Raw genomic sequence first — 22243 nt, forward strand, 5'->3', positions numbered from 1 at the left:
GTACTGCTTAATGTCGGAAAAATAATTTTGCCATTTCTTTTTCATTGAAATACTATCAATAGTCAATCAAAGATGCATGCAGAACAGCATGTTGTATAGCATTTTCTCCACCATCCAATTCAGTAAGATTTTTCTGGCTTGAGTGTTTGTTAAACAGGGAAATAATTCATCTAGGATTCTTTCAAAGGTCAAGGGAACTGGGTTTTGAGCGTGTATTGGCTTCAAGGGTTAGTTTTACATAGTCTAACTGTTGAATATTTATTCCTTTGCATTGCCAAGTGTCTTCAAAGGTTTCCATTTAGTGAGTCCTGTAGTTACTTAGTGTTTGTAGTGTTATCTTTTTTTTTTGTTTGACAAATCTGTTCATGAAGTATTTAAATGCAACAAAATGTAGAGTGTAACAACTAGTTGATCTGATAAAAGGTGACAATTAAGAAAGGAGATTAAACTGTTTGGTACTAATAGGATAGTTTTAATACAGGATTAAAGTACCGTGCTTGAGTCTGTGACTTGCCTCTTAATTTCTACACATAAATACAAAATAAATACAAATCAGAAAATCACCGTCATGCCCTGTTTCAGGACACGGCGAATTGTGTAAGAACATGACCCAGCTGACCTAATTATGTAGTCCGTGGTGGGATCAAGTAAAGGATTTAGGTGGGTTTATCTGACAGAACTAGCACAAAACTATTGCACTTTTCACAGACAGGTGCACCTGACTGCAAAACCCTTAAGGATTATTTGCTATATTTTTTATGTGTTGTTTTGTCCATTGTATCCCAGCTAATGTGCCCTCTGATAGTTGAGCATCTTTGCCTGTGCAAGTTAACAGCTGAGATAAAATTACCTGTGCTTATGTTCAGTGCATAGTGATCCTTACATTTTCTATAGGCGTTCCAGCAGTTTTTTTTAAAGCACCACTATCAAATTTTACATTTTAAACATTGTCTGATGCCGTCTCTAAACCCGGGTTTTGAGAGGACAGTAATTGAAATAATGAGAGCAAAGCTTTTACTTCAGAAGGAATGGCAATTGCATAATATGCACCACTTGGAGAGTATGACATTCTCCTCTTCTGGAAATACACTTAAAAAGTGCATTGTCGCTTTTGCATTTTCTTTGATCTTTGTGATGTTCGTGTAGTGTTTGCTGTTGGAGGGCACATTGGAAGAAATTATTTTTTACAGTTGAGCTGTAAACCTCAGTTAATTTAGATGCCCCTAGAAAGTGAATTAAGAAGGGTGATACAGATAATAAGGCTGTACTGTATAATTGTACCACCGAATTCAAAGCGTCTGATCATACTAAAATTCTGTAGCAGGAGCAAAGAAGAAAGTAGGTGTACTGAAGAATAACCAAGCTAACTGTACAGTTAATTGAAGAAAGGGCCAAGTTAGGCTTAACATTTAAAGTGTCAGCTTTCTTATAAATATGAAGGTGTTTTACAGAATAAGGTGGTAGCACTACTTTAATATACTGTAAGAAGAATTAATATAATATATGTAATATATAATGTAATTTATTATAAGAATTGCATGTATGTGTACAGTGGAAAACATTGCTATTTGTTTAATTTCAAACGGTCAGTTGAATGACTTCGTTCCTTCAGATTGCTAAATGCAACATTTAGCTTCAACCACAAAATACAGATCAGTACATTTGGGCCATTATATTAGAAGACCTTTCAATTAAAATAACATTAAATGGAATACCCCAGTAACCACATGAACATGGGATTTGTTCAGAAAAATAATGTATATAGATAACTGTATATGTGAGACAACGTGATGCTCAGGTCAAGTTTTTAGCACTCCAAGATTTCCGCACTATACAGTAATATATATTTAGCCATGGAAATGTAGTGAAATTAAATTTAACAGCATACTCATAAAATTCCTTGTATATTTTGTACTTGGCGAATAAAAGTTTCTTATTCTGAAATTGCTGGTAGGCATGGTTTCTATAATGCAGAATAAGGATATTCAGTCATGTTTGTTTAATGAGATATTAGTCTTATTATGAAATGAAGTAATTGGATTTAGAAGTATATTGCATGAATGCATTTGCTGATGATTTTCTGTCCAGCTGATGTGAGACCACTGTAGTACAGTGCGATTTTAGAAGGGCACTTAGATAACAGACGTTGTTTTTATGCTAAACAGTGTTTTAAAAAAGACTGTCATCAACTGAAATTCTTCTGCAGGCATTTAGATGGAAGCTGTTTAGTCCACTGTAATCATTAATTTTAGGTGACAAAGTACTTTTTACTTTTTTCAAAAAAGCAGGAATCATAACAGTTATTAGTATAAGGCTTTCTAAATGTCAAGTAGTCTTTTACATTGTTGTGTAAATATAAAAAAAGTATTGAAGGAATGCAGTCAATCATATGGTGCAGGTGCAGTCACAACCATTTTGACTTAATATTTTTACATTTCTGCTTAATGACTGTAGTATCGTACTGTTGTACTGTTTTACATTTTGAACCTGAACGTACTAGGCAAACTTCACATCTGAAGATACTGCTGTCTGCCTGTCTCAGTGGTTTCCATGAGAATAGCAATGACCATTGGTATTCACTTTTCCTATCAAGATAATCAAGATACCTTTACCTTTCACACTCACTGATGATGTAATGACTCTACCTGAATGTTGAAAATATATACCTTTTTGTTTTAGGTTTTTGAAAAATGATTTAAATTGAAAATTATATACTGTATGTACTACACATATAGTAGTCACAGTCAGGGATATATACAAATACTTGTATACATTTACACACATATACACGTGGTATGTTCATATTTAGAGAGAAACAGAAAATCATATTTAAGGGATGTAACATGCTGTCTGTTATTCCCAAATGTATGATAAAAGTAATGGTGATAGTCATTGTAAAGGAAATCACTGATGCAGAACTGCATGATTTGCTCAGTAACGGGCAGTAAGATTCGGGTTCTTTTCCTTAGCGAAGCCCAGGTAAATTAGGCTGTGTACGTCAGCATGCCAGCTGCCCATGAAATGACCTGAAGCCACAGCAGCCTGTTCAGTGCGAAGGCCAGGGTACGGTGCAGAACCATATGGGTGCTGTGAGGCAGCGTGAGTCATGCTCATTCTTCTGTTTCACAAAGTGCTTCTGGGTTGTCCGCAGAGGGATTCAACTCCATCACTGATTGCCATGGGCTGCTTTCTCCACTATTGAATGAACAGTCCCTGAATGTTCATTAAAGTGACAGTGTGCGACTTAACTGTACTTCTTCATTGTATTGGCAGGGGGACACTCCCGTTGAGCGATAACACAAATAACGAAGACAAAAGTTTGTTTGTATTGCACCTAGTAGTAGTGTACATGATGCATATACTTTTTTTAGAAGTGTATCTGTGTTGCCGGTATATTACAAATATTAAGCTGTTATCTGTTATGCTTTCTAACTTCATAACATGCATTTCTAAATGACTTGGTAACCTCAAAAACTGAATGTTTGTATTATGGTGGTTTATAACTTTTTTAAATGAATTATGCCTCTGTTAAACATGCCTCTTCTTTAAAAGGTTTACTTACAGTTCTTGGCTTCAAGTCTCTCCTGCAAACTAGGGTTATGATAATTTTTTAAGCAAGCTGAAAGTAAATTGTAAGTAACTAAGTTTCTAACTATTTAAAGCATTAAAAATCACATTTTAATACAGTATATATATATTTTTTACATTTGTAAAATGTCGACTGGGATGTAATCCACTGTGGGTCTGTTCGTAAAAGAGTCGTTCAGAGATTTCATGATCTCTATGTGGAAGATGAGGTCCTGTGATAGACTATTTTAAGTAACTGAGTTACTTACAATTTACTTAACATTTTATGGTCCGAAGCAATGATGTTTTCTGTTTGTATGACCCAGGCCAACTGTACATTGAAAAAAAACTGGAAAATGTCTTTTAGCCAAATCGTTGTGTGTGTGTTCGGGACAATTTACTCATCCATGTTGTTGACGCAGGATCTTGCAGGAATGGCTGGATCGGTTATCTACTAACTACCAAACAGGCTAGACAAGCTGAGTGTAACCGAATGTCCTCCTCTTGTTTTTTCTTCTTCTTCTTAAATACACTCACAGTACTCATTTTTGACACACGAGTTAGGCACAGCAATTCCTGCACCCCACAGATGTTACATGCAGCAATACTGGCACACAAAGGAATTCTTAAATGATTTCATATCCACTGATAAAACAGAAAGGGATCTTTTAATATCCCTTAAAATGAAGAATATGTGTTTCAACAAGTAACACATTTTTGTATTTATGTGTTGAAGAGCATAAGCGGGCAGAGATCCCTTCGTTTTAGAGGATAATATTGGAACTTTTAAACAAATAGCTAAAACAAGGTTTTGTGTTGCATTTCACTGGGAGTGAGATATTGAGAACATATGTGCACTAATCCTTGTTGACAAATACAGCCGTATAACGCAATATCTTTAGCTGAGCTCCTTCAGATACCAGCATTTAAATGTAGTTGCAAAGAAACAAGTAATGGTTTATTCCCATGGTGAAAAGAAAAGAGAAACTACATTTCGGCTGTGGAGCCTTCATCAGGTGTGAAGAAGAAGAAGGTTTATTCGGTGTGGAATAAACCTTTACTTTTTCCATTACAGCCTATGAATGCTGAGACAGTTACCTACTTGAACTTCTTAAAATGTAGTCGTAGACCTGCTTGTAAATCTAAGGAAAATATACAGCAATGAGTTATTTAATAAATTAATAAAATGCAATAATTTCCCTTAGATAAAAGTAGTTAATGTCCGTGACAGGCATTATAGGGCTAACATACACTGAGCTCTGCAGATCACGGTTTGCAAAAGAATTTGCAAGGTGTTATGAACCACAGGGTCCAAGGCTTTTCAGTAGGCCACACAATGTCTCAGGACTAACTATTAACGTGGAAGTATCTTATATAGAGTACAGTGTGTTATTGTTATGATCAGGCACAGAAGTTTTGCCACTTGTGAGATAAGGAAATTGAAATTATTTTTCATACTTTGCAGTGTCACATGTGCACCTACTTACTCTTTCCTGATCCAACAGGCAAACACTTGGGAGGATAACACTGCTGGGGGATACCACTTTTTCCCATCCCACACTGACTTGTGTGTTATAACACAAACATCCTCACCAGGTTTTAGACGATTTGGAAAGCAGTTCTACAGAGGCTTGACTGGAAGGTTTTTGCAGTACAGTCTAGATAAGAAAGTGCTGTGTGTGCAGGAGATTAGACTAAGCAATTCAAAGAAAGACACATAGTGCTTACTGAGGATGGTATTTAATTTGATATAATGGAAAGAACCCAGGTGTGTCACTCATTCTGTTTTATGTTAATTACATTCACTGCACAAAAATATTTTATACAATATCAGACTGAGAGGCATTAAAAAAGCAAGAAATGCTATTGTTCAGTGCCTCTCTGTGTATTAAAAAGTCTTCATAGAAAAGCTTGACTTTTTAGAAACAATCCATTACTTTAAATAGATGTACGTAAATGTGTATTGGTTAGAAACCTGGGTTGATAAATCGGCTACATTGTAGTGTAATTCAGAGCCTGGATTCTGTTTTCCAGTTAGATGTGTCTAGAATTGTAGACATTATGTCCAGGCTGACCTTACGCCCTGTGCTTACTGAACAGGCTCTGAGTTGACCCTAACCAGGAATAAGTGGCTTTCTGTTAATGGATGGATGTTGAGGCTGAAGGATGCACAAAATACACTGCTCCTGAAAAATGAGTGCAATGAAAAGTACTTGCATTCTGCAAGGACTTCAAATTAATACATTTTGATGCCCAGCATTATGTTATAGGTCCTGCTCGTATCCAAGAATCCATGCCAAATACAGGATTGGCAGAGTTTTTAAACGACGTTCTATGAATTTTATTGAATAGACTCGACTGGGTTTTGACTTTGAATAATTTGTTTACTTATAGTGAGTAGGAGTTCGGAATTGTTTTTTGTACATCTTGGTAACTCATCAAAAAACCTTTACTGTGTGCTAAATGATCCCTTTTAACCTATTTTCTCTTCATTACCAGAATGAAATTATGGGTTTTTAGGGCTGTCGTAACTTTGACTTTGAAGATGATCTTTTACTCAAATCATAGCTCACATTTTCTGTTTCACAGAATGCCCAGCATTTTTTGAAATGTCAGAAAGACTGCTGTTATTTTTTAGTATTACCCTCAAGCCTTTGCTGTAAGCTGAAGTAGGTCAAAGTAAGTAGGGTCCAAGCTCTAGAATTTAAATGGTAAGAGCAGTGTGGAACCATGTTTTATGTATTAGTATTATGCAATTTATATTGTCTTCTTTTCCAATTATGATAATATATATAGCACATTCGGGAAATAGCTGAATGTTCAGGATAGAATGTTTTATTCTGTGCATCACCTGGTTTTAATAGACTAACAGACCTAGAGCTGTATGTCTTCATCCATTTCAGGGTCCTGGGGGAGCCGGAGCCTATCCCAGCAAGCAACGGGAGCAAGGCAGGGTACACCCTGGACAGGACGCCAGTCCATCGCAGACCTAGAGCTGCAATTCTTGCTTAATACATTTAGGCGTAATATGCTCCGTAAAAGACTCTAGTGAATATTTTTAGAGCATTTGCAACACGTTTTTATACCCTGCTTAATTTTTAACCCCAAAATGCAGTCGCAAAATAAAGAGCACAATTGCTCTTGAGTAATCTCTCCATTGTAAAATATATGGCAGAATTGCCACCTTAAATTGGTTGACTGCCTTACAGCTGAGGATGGCCAGCCACAAGGGATTCTTGGCCCATGGAAGCTCTGCTAATTGTTGTAATGTGCTATCTATTATATATTAATTATACTAAGGTCGAGCATGCCGTTCTGTGCTGGTGTGTGAAAAGAGAGAGTGGGCTGTTGTTGAAGGTGGCAAGAGCTGTAGATCAGATTGCATTGCTTGGGAGCTCTGCAGGTTAGCATCTCTGTGTCACACTGTACCCATTCTCAGTGGTTGTGGATCGAATGTTCTGGCTCAAGGAATGGCAAAATGAGAATTGTCAAGCCACACCGGTGTCCTAGTTGAATGTGTCCATTGATGAGGAATTCTTTGGTAAAGCATGTAAAAGTCAGACAGGGCAACAGGTTGTAATCTTCTGTGACAGAAATGTACATCCAATGGGCTGTTGGATTTAGCAGATCAGGGTGTGATTAAGGTGTGTTGTTTCTCAGTTAATGTCTTTGATGCGTTTCATTTTTCTGTACTGTGTGTTAGTACCAGACAGTTTTTGACTAAGTTTTGGAAAATGACTACTAAAATAAAAACAAACATTTATGGAGTAAATCTGTGCTGTAGAAATGAAAATAAAAACAAATTTCTTAAATACAATACATAGTAATACATAATATCTGAAAGCATTTACACTTTACCAAAAATAGAATGTGTTTGGAGTGTAATAAATCATTTTTCGATAATTTCTGAAGCCGTGGCCATACAGTTTCTGCCCTAGCGCTCAGTTCATGACATTCAAATACCAAAGACCTCCCCTGCTCTTTACCCTTAATGAGTCAGAGGAAGATGCAGAGAAGGTGTCCTGTGTCAGTGTATGTGAATATTTTACTGTGTATCTGCAGTTATTCACTTACAAAGTCTGACCACACAAAAGCATCTAGTGTGCTCTGCAGGCTCAGAAGCCAGCTGGAGTTGGAATGGTATTTGGCCGATGGACATTATGGAATATGAACAGGTAAGTGAAAATAAAATAAACTGTTAAGATAATGTGGCTTCATATAGGGTTTGAATCTCTGTGATTTCGGCTGAGCTGAAAAACTCAACAGTTTGAAATGAAAAATTGGAGAGTATTTTATATCACTGACTAAGTCTAATATTTACAGAAAATAAGTTTTCAGAAAATCTTCTGAACAATAACAAAGCTAACAGTTATACTGACACTTGTTTCATTATTCATTTCTTATATATATAAGGAATATAGACTATGTACTTAATTTTAAAATTGCTCTGCTCTTGATGCAAAAATCCTGAGTTTTCCTAATTATTTTTATTGCGAAAAATAAACCTTTCTCAGATTTTTCTCTTCTTGTGTGAAGCACAGTAAAGATGGCAAGAATTCAGTAGACAAAGCCCCCCCCCCCCCCCCGAAGAATTACAGTATATTGTCGCTTCAGTTTTAAACTGTCTACTATTTAACTGACTTTCATACAGTACCATACGTGCTTAAAATGTCTAAAAAAGGTGATGTAGTGGTTGTGAACTTTGCACTGTTCCTGAACATATATATTCTGTAACTTATATACGTGTGCATGTTAAAATCTCATTTCAGATTCTTACAATTTATCAAGATAAATTGTTGTTAAGTATTCTTTAAAAAGATAAGGAAGGCAAAGATACTGGAACCAGTGCTGTTGTCTGTGGTTGGAGTCCACCTTTATGGCTTTCAGCTCCCCTGAATTGCCTGGGTCTCCAGCTTTTCCCAGTGGGGTGCTGGCTCTGGCTGGTGTCTAGTAGCAGGAATGAGCCAGCTAACACATTCTTTCACCAGACGGGTCCTGAACCTGTTTGGGTCATGGCGGGTATCTCTTCTCAAAGTGTCAGGGCTGGGGCTGAGATGTCCACATTCAAAGCTTGTCTGTCATATACTATTTATCAGCAGAAGACTCGGGGGGGGGGGGGAAGTCTTTTAAGCCATCCCAAGAGAACCCTTCTTGCTTTTCCAATCTCCTCTTTGTAAAAAAGATCATCTGTACCTCAGACGTTTTTCAAACTGAAGATTGAGCTGTTTTCCTTGCAAAGACTTTTCCCTTCAGGATGACATTGTTTTCCTTCATAAGACAGGTCTTTTTTTAATGATAGCACCAATGCACTGTAGTCTACTGTGTGCATTTCATATCTTATTTCTGATGCTCAGTTTGCAAGGGCTTGTTAAGTACAAAGTCTCTCGGTAGAACACTTTTTACTGCAATAAAGGAGTACTGATATTAAATGTTAGAATAATGCCATGAATATATTACTCAATATTGAACACAAATAAACCAGAAAAAATAATTTTATGACCTTGTTTTTGTATCAAGATACTTAGTATGAGTAATAAAACCAGTTAAGGGTAATTTTCCTTGCAGACTTAAGTATTTTTATCAGTTGCTATTGGCGCATATGCGCAAGTGTGAAAAGGCTGCGGACCTGCTCTCATGTGCAGCTGTGCACATGGTGAGACGCCTGGAATCTGCTTTACTCAGCGTGGTGTGAAGCAAGACACGTGAATTGGCACGGCTGTACATTTCTTTTCATACTGGTTGGGGAAAAAATGGAGAACTAGATAGGATACTAACTAATATGTAGCCAACAGTATAAAAACAAAACAAAGAGCTAGTGCTAAAGACACGTGCAAGTTTATCAAAGATTTAGCACCTTAAAATCTCTTAGATCCCTAGATACTCTCAATACCCCTGTTGTTCTTAAAGGGGTTTTCCTTTAGGCTTGTCCTCTAACTCTTGGCTTAAGATGCCTCTTGAATTAGATGCAAGAGCTTGCTCCATCATTCATGAAAACTCAAGTTCTAAGACTGTTATGCATTGCTTCAGTTCACATTTAGAACCTCGCAAATTAATGTGCTGCTTGCCTTAGGCAGGATCAATTATCCTCCTGCTGTGTTCTTGTGTATTCGTAATTACCCATAAATCATTCTTTTAAAAGAACAATCTGTTTAAAAATGTTTGGAATTGCTAATTAATTCCTAAAGTTGAATTTAATGAATACTTACGGTTTCCAAACAGTTTAGCATTTGAGTAGTATACACTACTTAAATGGACTACCCATTTTTTGTTTAGAAACATTTTGTTTTGTAATTCATCCATGTATCGCTTTTGTGCCAGAGTGCTTTGTTCGCAAAATGCGTGCTGATTAAGGATAAGGTAATTAGCAGAGCTTCATTTTTTCAGCATTGCTGATGTCTCTGGCTCAGAAACGAGTGAAGTAGAAAGAAAGTGTTTGTGAAAATGAGTGCTGGGATATGCCTCTGTCTATGAGTGCTTGATCTGTAATGTATTCGGATGTTTGCATGCCAGGAAAGTGCTGGATTCCAGTTTCAGCTGTGTTTGGAGCAGTCAGTAAGGTTTTCACTCAGGTGATCACACTCCAGGAGGTGGTGAGAGATGAGAGATAATTCATGTTACTTTTTTTGTTAGAAAATGACAGATAATGACAAAATTGTCACCGGCATAAGGCAGCATTGCTATACATGTTGTCTCATTTTCTTTGACAAAGAACAAAGTACAGCACTGTGATTGATTTGATTTGTTGCTTACCGTTTGGTAGTTGAGTGCATTAAAAGGAGGGTTGCTCTGTTGCAAATATAGTGCATGACGTCTATCATCATTGACGTTCATCCCTGGTCCCTGGGGGCTGTCCTGTCTTCTAATGACTTGTTTTATCAAGTGTTCCCTAAATTAGTCTGTTTCCAGGTTTGTACTCATCATAGATTAAGTCACCTATAAAACCTTATGGACTAAAAACCCTCCACGAGTGAATATTAATGTCTTATTGCAAACCTCTCATTTGAAGACTTGGAATTGCTGTGGCATTTTTTAGGTTCCTTCATATTTATGATACATTCTTACTGATAATTAGTTTGGTTTATACACTACTGTGCCATCTGTATTTTGATTTGTTTCATGTAGGGACTTGACCTACAGTTTCCAAAATCAAATCTTTCAACAGATATAACCACAACCAAAGACCGTTAAGAGAAATTTCTGACACAAAAAGACTCATCAATACACTTTTGTATGTATCTACATAGTTACATTCTGCATTTAAAATACCACAAGTAAGTAGGTGCTATTTTCAGACTTCTTTTTCTGAAAGACTGCGAACAGTCTTACTTTCATATTTGGTCTACCTAGTCCTCACCTGAGCTAATATTTGAACTGTCGCTGGCCGCTCTCAGCACTCAGATGTGGAATGCAGGTTTCGGATCGCACCCGTTTGTAATACACTGTGTGCTGTAGAAAGGGAGCTCAGGGAATGTGAGGAACTATGAAAGTGAGCCAACTGTCTGGTGTTGTTTTCTCCTTCAGGTTGAGATTCTGTAGATGTGTGACTGTATAGTAAATTAAATGTTTTTTCTTATAAAGGAATTTTTAGTAAGTGTTCTGGAGGGATGACCACAACCATATCTTTCCTCCCCTCTGCTCCTCTAGCTCATTATTCTCCACAATGTCAACTTGTCTCTCTTCCTTGTCCTGGAGACAGGGGGCTAACCCTCAGCTAAGCAGGTTAAGCCAAAGCTTCTCAATGTGCTCAGAAATGCATTTTCTTCTCAGGTGTTGTGCATTAGTGCCACGTTAAAATGTTTAATAGAAATTCCTGTATAGACCTGTGGTTTGAAATCTCAAGCTCAGTTAAATTTTTGTGTCAGTATATTGTGCCATTACAGAACACTGTGCAGTGGTCTTACCTTCGAGAGCAAAACTGGGGGTTTAACGGTTAAAAGTTTTGCTCTTAAGTGTGGCAGGTGGCAGACTCACTAAGTTTGTTCTATAAACTGCCAAAGTACACTTAGGTGATATGGGTTGAAAAGGGTTAGCTATAGTCTGAATCTCTGAGATGCTGAAGAGCGCTGATTTGGAACATCATCCACAGACACTTGGGGAGTGTGTGCTATGCTTATATAATAAGAGCCAGATGAGCCCACTTTGGCATGTTGTAGATGTATTGCCCCATTTAGAGCCCAGTCAGTGAAGTTCATGAAGCGAAAAACGAATGTCTGAACACCTGGGCTTGGGAGTTTGAAGAGAAATGAGGATAGATTTTATGAGGCAACGCCACTGTTTGCTTCCAGATCATTTCTGCTGATGCCTAGAAATAGTTTCTCTGAGTGTGAAATATCAATTTTGTTATTTAAAACTGCAGTATTTTCTTCGCGTTTTGTCTAAATTATCGGTCCTAGTGGAAAAAAATGAGCAGAGCCTTCTAAAATTGTAAAGACAGCATATACATATAAGGTTTCTTTTACTTGCTTTGCAAAAAAATGTCAAAATCATTTCACTGTGCGAGGCACACCAATTTTTTATGACCTATAAAACTGCGTGTATTCTATGGGCATGGTATTCACAACACTGAAGCACAAGATATTTTGTGATGTCATGATCAGTTGCTCCAACAATAAAGCATCCTTCTTGTTTCAGCTAATATTTTAAAATAATCTTTTAACAACTGGTGTTAACCATGCTGTCATAATTACTTGAGCATTTCTGGAAATTTATTGATTTTCCGAGTTTATCCCCTCAACATCATGTTTTCTGATGGTGCACGTCTTATAGCATTCCTGAAGAATGAGTATTGTTCTTGATCATTTAATTGTAGATCACTTTTAAAAAGGCTTGGCACTAATAACAAAAGTGAAGACATACTCCAAAGTCCGCCTGCCCTTCAGTATAGTGGTGAAACCCTCAAGGCAACTGCAATGTGTAGACGACGTGCGTATGTCTGTGTAAAAAGACGTGTTTAATAATTTGAAGAAGTCATGTGTTGCATCAGCTTGCTTGAGGGGACTCCTTATGTATTTACCACTCAGCTGCGGCTTGAGAGACACAGCGAGCATGTGTCTGCCCTCCAGATCTACTGTATGAGTCGGAAGGTAGCAAAGACAGTGACTCTTATACCAATGAGTCGTATTCTGAGCTCCCTCTTCTCCCAAGCTTTTGTCTATTGGTATTTCCATCCTGGCACAGCTGAGCACTCCCAAGTGTTCAGATTAAGGCATGAATCTCAGCCATCCTGGCATTGTGTTGTGTGCTTGTAAGGTAGAACTATGTATAATAACGTAGGTGAAATTCAGGTCTTATGATTATGTCCCAAGTTGTAGGTCAATAGCTACTCCCACCTGTGATTATATGTGCCACTGCCTGCTTATGTACACAATATGTGGGATTCTGTAAATAAGATTTCTTGTCTTTGAAAGATGTAGCTTTCTGTTAACATTAGTTAGCACTTTTCAATATACTAATAATATACTATAATATTCAAATATACTAATATTAAATATAGTATTTAGTATATTAAAAGAGAATGTACTTCCCGCACACCACAGTGATGCCTATAGTAATTAATTGATGTTGTATTAGTGATTTGAGATCATATTTTACTTGAATGGTCAGTCATTTAGGCACAATGTATATTTTTTTCATTGGTTTGTATTCTGATTTGTATTGTTGTTTAAATATGGTGTTCAGAGAACAACATATGTAAAGCACACACAAGTATAATGGGAACTCAGAAAGTTTTGATTAGGTTTTTAACAAAGGATTAGAACAGTTTTCATTGGGTTATACACATACCTTTTTTGTTTCAGAGAAAATGAAGGTTGTGGTGTTACGTATTAACACCTGAATACATTTCCCTGTAAAACCTTATCTGCTGTCTAAGATTCCACAGCAATTAAAAAGCAAAGTGAAAAAATGAATCAAAGGGAGGTATGATTACATTTTGTGAATCCTTGCTGACAACTCTGTAAATTAGTTTGCTATTTGTATGTTTATTTTCCCTGCTGAGAGCAATGGTCTTGGGACCTTTTAGCCTCATATGGTGTGCAACAGAAATAGTTCCAGTGCCTGATGCTCCAGACACAGCATTCCACATGGATACCCACGTGCATGGATCACACAAGGGGACCTGGATGCCACACTAGTGCCACTTAGCTGAACAAATGCAAATAGATTTGGTTAGATAAACAATGATTCTTAAATGTTATGTGCATGCCTTTCTCCGATGAAGATTGTACCTTCTGATGGTTTTTCCTAGTTCATCTCTTCTTCTAGGACCACAATATGTGGTATCTTTAGTACAGTGCTTATGACAAATTCAATTGCTACCGGCTCTGAATTCAGCATTATTTTAAAAGAAAAAGTGTGAGATGCATGAGAAATTGGTAACGATTGTATTTTTTTCTTGGAAAAGTATTTCCATCCACCCGTCCTTTGTTATGAAAGCTTCTTATTCCTATTTCAGTGTCACTATAACCCAGATTCGGTCAAATAAGTGTAGGGCACAAGGCAAGATTAAGAAATATTTTGCAATTCAGCTAAAACTAGGTTCTCCTAGTTTCCCCTTCTGGGGGTTGCAGTAAAGGTCAACTTAAAGAGCATCTGATAAACGCTCAAGGAAAAGTAAAATAAACAAATAAATTGTGACAAATTGTAATATTTTGCACATAGTCATGGTTTATGTTCTCATTAAATCAAGTAGTTGAATTTGTTTTGCAGAAGATAATCAAATAATAAGATTGTAGCTGCAAGATTGTATTTAATGGCTTGGAAAGCAGAGAATTCCAAAGGAAGCTTTATACATGTCTTATGTAAAGCTTGGTTTGGAAGACTTCTTGCATGGCGGTAGTCACATTCAGGAATGTGTATTGACTTGTCTGGCATGATAGTTAATAAGAAACTACAGGACTGTTGAATGGGAAGGGGGATAATAGTGTCCAAGAATTAGTTTAGGAAGATTGTATCATCAGAATGTTTTGTGGAAGATAAAGATATTGGGTGAATATTTGTGATCTGCTTGGAAATCCCTATATCATCTTACTCATTGAATTATGAATTAAAGCTGTTTTGGTATTGTATATTGCTTTACGTGGTTTTGTATGGATTTTGTGTTTAAATAAATTATTTTGAATTAGCTTTAAGAAATGTTTGTTTTGTAGCAGCCACCAATCACCCATTGTCAAAGTATTGGAAACTGACTAAATAACTTTCTCCTCCTTGATCTCCTACACTTGCTACAGTATGTCCTTTATCTGTTTAGCAAACAGCTGTTAGATGGTTCATTCAGTGTTCCAACAGTGTCCAATGGCCTGCTTAAGACATGTACTGTATTTGTTAAGCCCAGTAGGTTGAGTTTTGTGGTTGATACCCACTAGTGTTTGAAGCTCAGATAGAGATAACTATATCTTTATATAGACATTAGAAGCTCAAATGCTTTGTCATTCAACATCCACAAGTGCAATACTATAATCCCACTTCAATGAAAAGTTGAGAAAATCTCTCACCCTCAGTCCAGCATTGACCTCATGCAGTTGCATTGATAACAGATCATGCTCTTTCTCAGTAATGAGTCATTATCAGACTTTGAATTAAAAAAATGTAACCACTTAGGATCTTAATAAAAAAATAATGCCACAAAGACACATTAGTGCCTTTTGGACAGGTCCCTATAAAAGAGCATATATTGATGAATTACTCAATATTACATCTCCAAAGTACTTGGATACCAGGAGTATTGGTTTCAGAAGAGAAACGTATTAAGTACTTCTAGCTTTTTTGTCCATTTTCAGATCTAGCCAAGTTTTTATTTATTAGATCATTTCACACCATATCATATGACCGCCCTCATTTCATGCTTTCAAGGATGTCTTTCAGGTTGTTGTTTATTTGATGTTGGCCGCTGCTTGGGAAAAAACAATTAGAGGCTTTTTTTCTGCGTAATTTCTCTTAACGACTTGAAGCGATATCTGACAGATAGTGGCTTAGAGCAGCAGTTCCAAGCCCTGGTCCTGGAGTAATGCTGTGTCTTCTTGTTTTTGCTCCAGACAAGTAATTAATCGGAGGCTAATTGACTTCAGTTTACTGTTTTTTGAAATATTTGTACATTTGCTTTCAACTCATAAAAAGATTAAATGGGATTCCTAAGTGGTATTGGTACCAATCCTGTACCAGTTTCATAATTAAGGTGCGTTTCCTGATGTTTATTCAGCTGACCTCTGCAGAAGAAATTAAGCACTCCTGGGAGTGTCTGATACAGTGTCATTCCTACCTATATCTGTTCATCATCACTTGATGAACTTGTAAGAGATGTTTAGTTAGAAATGATGACAAGCATGTTCAGGAGAGACTGCATACATTTCAGTGTGCTGAAGTTGTGGCAAAAAAATGACCCTTGAATTAAAATTGACACTGTTATGACTGATTGAAGAAAGATGGTAAAAAAAGTTTAAGTTCTCAATTATGTCATGAATTAGCACTGGAGAATTGGAGCTCAGATGGGGAATAAACGCCCAGCAGAATCTAGAATCAGGATTTTTAGAACATCTGGCTTAGAGGACACAACTGAGGATGTGATCTGAAAATTATTTAACTGAACCTGGGTTTTATAAGGAAAAAAACGTCAGGATGTGCACAGTGAAGCAATTCTGCTTAAGCAGCTGTAGCAGCATCGCAAAAGATAGAACTACTCACTCCTTGAGGTCAGAAAGATATATTCAAAGAGATCTCGTGCGGTGTGGAGAATTTTAACGATTTTGTTATCCTTTTCAGAACGGAGCTGTTCCAGGAGAGGCTGTAAAAAAGGACGAGAACACAAGACGTGGAAACTGGGGCAACCAGATCGAGTTCGTGCTGACCAGCGTGGGTTATGCTGTAGGACTGGGCAACGTGTGGAGATTCCCTTATCTCTGCTACCGAAATGGAGGAGGTCAGGCAGTCCATTCAGTGGTGTACTGTATTTATTCCCTGTCAGCAGTATGCACGATCTGATCATCCGTGCTCACTTAAAACATTTACCCCTTTCTGTAATGGTTTATTAGCACAGCGGCTTTTAAAAAGTACTAAAGCTACTTCAATTTAACTTTCATTCCCCGCCGTCGATTAAGTCAAGTGGAAAAGAAAAATGCATCTGTCAACCTCGCATACTCATAAATGAATAATTGTACCACAGACAGGAAGAAACAAAGAAGCTTTCCAAATGGGAAAAAAAGTCCTGTTTGTGTTATAGCTCTACAAAAGCGTAAGATTTTCACTTATCATACAACTCCTGCAATTCGATACTTAATTTCTAAGGAAAGGTATTAAAAGGCAGCAGTGTTACTTGTAACCAAATCACATCAGATCTCAGCAGCTAAGAAAGGCTTGGCCCGGTCAGTACTGCGATGGGTAACACCCAAAGAAAGGTGCTGTTGATAGACCAGTAGGTGGCTCTCTTCCCTTTAGACCAGAATTTCCAGTCCAGTGCCCCAGTATGGTGATATTGTGCTGTAGGAGGTACCATTTGACATGTGTTATTGTCTGAACATGGCCAGAAACTACTGTCCCAAAAAGACTCTATAGGAGTACAGGCTAATTGAAAATGTGACATAAAAAACTGCTAGATGTTGACAGAGGTGGGTGTTAAGGATTAGCGAAGCCTATGTTTTCAATATTTCCTATGTATGTCATCGAGGCACTTTGTAACTCTGGCAATTGCCGTTCAGAATTTTAGGAGGTACAATATGGTCATCATTCTCATAATGAACAATTTCATCTGAACCACTCAGAGTGTTTATTTGTATTTGCTTCACTGAAACTCATTTACAGTATCTGAATGTTTATTGACTTGCCATGGATTGTCCTAGAGCTAATGGATCTAACATCTGCTACCTGTTTCATAATCAATGTGACAGCTAAATGTAAATAGCAAGTGTCTTTTTATCACTGATAATGAACCTCTTTGCTTCCTCTTTAAGTCATATTTTTATGCATGAAACATTGATACCAGCTTTACAGAAAACAAAACCAGCCAGATGATTTGAATTTTTGATAGCTGCTAATGGTACGAAGCTGTTTGATGTAGGATAACTGACAGGCTTGTGCTGTCGATAGTCTTAATGCTCTGGACTTGTAACTGGGGGGTTGTGGGTTCCGATCCCAGGTGGGAGAGATTTCTGTTGCACGCTTATTCTCACATTGTTCCTGTAAAATATCCTGCTGTATAAATGACTACCTTCTAGATCATGATTCTCATGAGAAAATTCTCATGAACACATCTGGTTCGATAATGGTTGTATTAGGGCAGCATGGTAGTGCTGTTGTTTCACAGCTCCAGGGTCCTACGCTTGAGTCCAACTCTGCCTGTATGGGCTTTAAATGTTCTTTGTGTGGGTAATCCAATGTCCTCCCACAGCCCAAACACATGCCTGCCCTTCCTCACACGTGCGGATGCTAGCCTGTGTGAGTGCATGCGTGTGCGTGAGCCCTGCGATGGAGGGGAGACCTCTGCAGGTTATCCTGTCTTGTGCCCTGTGCCTGCGGGGTTAGGCTCCAGCTCATTCCGACTCTCTGAAGATAAAGGGATTGTTAAACTCGCAGCACTGTTATTACCCTCTTTAAAGAAGCAGCGCAGTGACACTCAGAATGCTGTTTTGCTGTCCCAGGTGCCTTCATGTTTCCCTATTTCATCATGCTGGTGTTCTGTGGGATCCCCCTCTTCTTCATGGAGCTGTCTTTCGGCCAGTTTGCCAGCCTGGGCTGCCTGGGGGTGTGGAAGGTCAGCCCAATGTTTAAAGGTGCGCAGAAAGAAATTACGTAATGGAAATTATTCTGAATTATTCTTTTAAAATGCAGAGTTCAAATAGCTATTAGTCTCTTCTAATGTACTGTATGTTTTTCTGTGCTCAGCTCTTCTAAAAGAGGTCTGAATGGCACAGCAGCTAACAGCTGGCTATTTCAGGACTGTTTTCTAGGTTTAATTAAGGTTCTGTTGTAGTCTTTGAGGAGTTTTCTCTGGTCAAAATTTATAAGAATTGTTCTGTCGTTAAGGGAACTGGCAGGGAGCTGTGTTTGGTATCCGTGTGAATTTTAATTGGTTTTCTCTTTCCCTCCCCTGCCCCGCTCGGGGTACCAGGAGTGGGCTATGGTATGATGGTGGTTTCCACATACATCGGTATTTACTACAACGTGGTCATCTGCATCGCTTTCTACTACTTCTTCATGTCCATGACCGGCCTGCTGCCCTGGACATACTGCAATAACCAGTGGAACACCAAGGACTGCAGTGGGGTGGTGGGCACCTCCTTTGCCAATGCAACCGCACTGATGTCCAACTTCACAGAGCTGGCCAACAGGACGGTGAAAAGAACCAGCCCCAGCGAGGAATACTGGAAGTACGAGCAGACTGTCCGACTACTTTGTTACACTGTCTCACTGCATCTTTATAGGGATGAGCTTGACCTGCAAGGTGGCAGTGGAAGGGACATGGTGCAGTTCCACCGATGTCCTCTTTTCCCATCTCAATCCAGGCCAGCATGCGTAACGTCACATCAAACAAAATCAGCGACTCTTTTAAGATCGATACACGAAACATCAGAGGTTATTGAGGTTTTTGTTTTGTGTCGCACTGGAGTGCATTTCTTCCTGAGTTAAAGGAGTCTTTTCTGTGTCATGCTGTAGTCCCGGAACTCTGCTGTGAATTACACAGCCATGTGAGCACAGAACTTGAAAAACCATATTTGTTTGAGGACAGGTTTTTATTTCCATTAGTGGTCTTGTCTCGTCTTTAAAAGGTAGTGATTGTTTTACTGTATAGGCAGAATAGGGTCAGTTCTGATGTGTTTTTTGCTCTAGTGTATAGTCGGTGATTTAGAATTCACAAAGAAGAAACAACAATAACCTTTCCTGATGGCTTTATAATAGGTTTTGTGCTTCTCTTCATGCATCGTGATGTCACTGTAAGATGAAAGGAGCTTTTTGTTGCCAACAGCAGTTAGAAACAATCCCATTGTCTGTGGAACAGTCTTTGTTTACCCACTGCTATAATTAGTATAGGGATCTGCGACATAAAATATTAGCTCACTATGGTCTTACCCTAATTTTTATATTTTTATTAGCTGATGATGGAGGTTTACATCACACAACCTTACATAAATAAGTCTCACTTCCTTTTTAAAATTAAAAACCCTAATAACTACATTGTAACAGCTGAATTGAGAGGGAAGACAGAACGCAGAAAAGAAAAGGGTCTTTCCCCTTTTAAGCCTTTAACTGTATTTGACCTGTACTACACATTTCTTTTATGACCTTTGAGTTCCTTCAAAAGAGCTCATGAACAAAACTGTATTATTTTGTAGCCTGGAAGCAGTTGTGACCCTTCTTTACGAGACCACCTTCTGCTGTCTTTTTATTTTACATCAACATGGGGAAGACAATTATTTTCTACCTTGTTGTCATTAACAAAACAACTAGTTTCAGTCAAAGGTGCTCCTTTTACCAAATCCAGCATTTTGGAATTCTTTTTCTGCTTCTAGCAGATTTCTTTAAATGAAAATCTTTTTTTCAGGTACTACGTGCTGAACATTTCAGATGATATTGGAAATTTTGGAGAAGTGCGACTTCCTATACTGGGATGTCTTGCTGTCTCCTGGGTTGTGGTGTTTCTTTGCCTTATCAGAGGAGTCAAGTCTTCAGGGAAAGTAAGTGATACAAGATTCTTCGCGTATATATCTAAGGGCACAGTGATAATCCAGGCAATACAGGTCAAGAATACTTTAGTGTACTCATTGTACTCCTACAGAATGAGTTTTAACATAGTTGGAATGCCACCTCCTACTGCAAACATTTTTTCTGAGCTTTTAATTTTTTTTTTCCAAATAGTTGTGTTTAGAATTTCAGATGAAACTGTTTATGAGATGAACAGTTTAGGTATGAGTGATGGCTGACTGCCTGTTTGTACAAGTGGTATATATTGTTAGAACAATTCCCAGAGAATTTGGATTAATTCTTGATTTAAAAAGAAATGGGAATTTGGAATGTTGGAGTTTTAACAGGAGGTTTGTCAGGAAAAGGGCGTAATTAATTTAGAAACAAAATAAAAAAAATCTTGCAGTGTTTTTTAAAGTTGCGATCTCAAAAAGATGGAAGGACTTTTTAAGATGTGTAAGAGGTTTAAGGAAAGAAATTAAAAGGTTTCTTCACTTCTGTTTTTCTGAACTGCTGTACTTTTAAAGACCCACATTTTGTTATAGGATGCATCTGATTAAGCAGAACTGACATATAATTGTGCTCTTTGTCCTTTTCACTGACACAATTTAACTGTTTTTGTCCACCATTTGTTCTTTGATAATTTGTGCTTTGCTCAAACAGGTGGTATATTTCACAGCCACATTTCCCTATGTTGTCCTGACCATCCTCTTCATTCGAGGAATCACCCTGGATGGGGCCATTAATGGAATCAAGTACTACTTGACACCACAGTGGCAGAAGATCTTGGATGCTAAGGTTAGCTAGCCCATTTTGCTAGTGTCCCGCCAGTCTTTAGTCCGAAAACCCTGAATAATAGGGTCTGAAATTGTTGGCCATCCAGTTCCAATGCTACTGTAAAACCGGCTGCTTCTGTCTCTTTGGTTCAGGTGTGGGGAGATGCTGCTTCTCAGATCTTCTACTCCCTCGGATGTGCCTGGGGGGGGCTCATCACCATGGCGTCCTATAACAAATTCCACAACAACTGCTTCCGGTACGTCATACTTATGGTTGTTACCGTCCTTTAAACTGGATCTGGGTGTTAATGTAGGTTCTTCTGGGTTCTGATCAGAGCAATCTGGGAAACAATAGAGAGGGCAAATAGAATGCAGGAGGGTTTGGAGGAAAAAATGTGGAATTTGAATCCAGGGATGTTATGTTCAGGTTTTACAACACACCAGTAAGATCTCGTTTAGATTGCTGTGCTCGTTTTGCAGACATAAGGACATTATAGCTTTACCTCAAAGAGAAGCAATAAGAATGGTTCCTAGTCTCAGGGGATTGTCTGTCTTGCAGAGACAGGTCAAGGGCTCTAAATCTCTTCAGTCTAGAGCAACGGAAGTCGAGAGAAGGTTGGATTCAATTATATAAAATCTTATTTGGTCTGGATAGGGTCAGCCTAGAGGAATATTTTAGACTTTGTAGCAGAACTAGGACATACTTCAACAAGGAGTTGTGGGCATTAGAAACTGGTTTTTACAGTCAAGTAAAACTGACAAGCAGCCTCTGAGCTCTTTTTAGAAATACCTGAGTGAAAGTTTAGATTTAACATAGGTGTTCATGTACAAAACGAGCAAGATGGGTTGAATAGCCTCTCATCTGCAACAGTTCTTATTTATTGTGTTTTTTATTTGACTTATTTTGGATATTTTTTCACATATTAATGTGTGAATGGATTGACAACACGGATTTGCATTTTAGTGAGTTTAGTGAGTTCTGTTGAATATTGAGATTTCCATGATAGTCAGACTTCAGAGAATTGATTCCTCTCTTGAGCTTATTCCCCAATTCTGTATGATTGCATGCAGAGTTATCAATAAAACCCCATATCTCTGCACACAGCTGTGAAAATGTCAGCTACCTTTGACTGAATGTCTGCAATACAGTTCATATTTGCACTTGGAACCAGTATTTTAGCTCCATCTTGTGGTAAATAAGAAGAAAGGCTGAGGTGATGGAATATGTTCTA

General features: G+C 37.9%; 1 protein-coding gene across 2 annotated transcripts in view; it reads left to right on the forward strand.

Moving 5' to 3' along the window:
- Nucleotides 1-22243, forward strand: part of slc6a9 (solute carrier family 6 member 9) — a 62775-nt gene that overhangs the window by 36050 nt on the left and 4482 nt on the right. For both annotated transcript variants that reach the window (XM_088927588.1, XM_088927587.1), the window contains 6 exons: nt 16324-16480; nt 18195-18326; nt 18665-18923; nt 20096-20228; nt 20899-21033; nt 21165-21268. In XM_088927588.1, the coding sequence (XP_088783714.1) occupies nt 16324-16480; nt 18195-18326; nt 18665-18923; nt 20096-20228; nt 20899-21033; nt 21165-21268 (920 nt within the window). The remainder of the gene's footprint in view (nt 1-16323; nt 16481-18194; nt 18327-18664; nt 18924-20095; nt 20229-20898; nt 21034-21164; nt 21269-22243) is intronic.

This window comes from Atractosteus spatula, chromosome 11 (assembly GCF_055471065.1).
Source record: "Atractosteus spatula isolate fAtrSpa1 chromosome 11, fAtrSpa1.hap1, whole genome shotgun sequence".
Lineage (NCBI taxonomy): Eukaryota > Metazoa > Chordata > Actinopteri > Semionotiformes > Lepisosteidae > Atractosteus > Atractosteus spatula.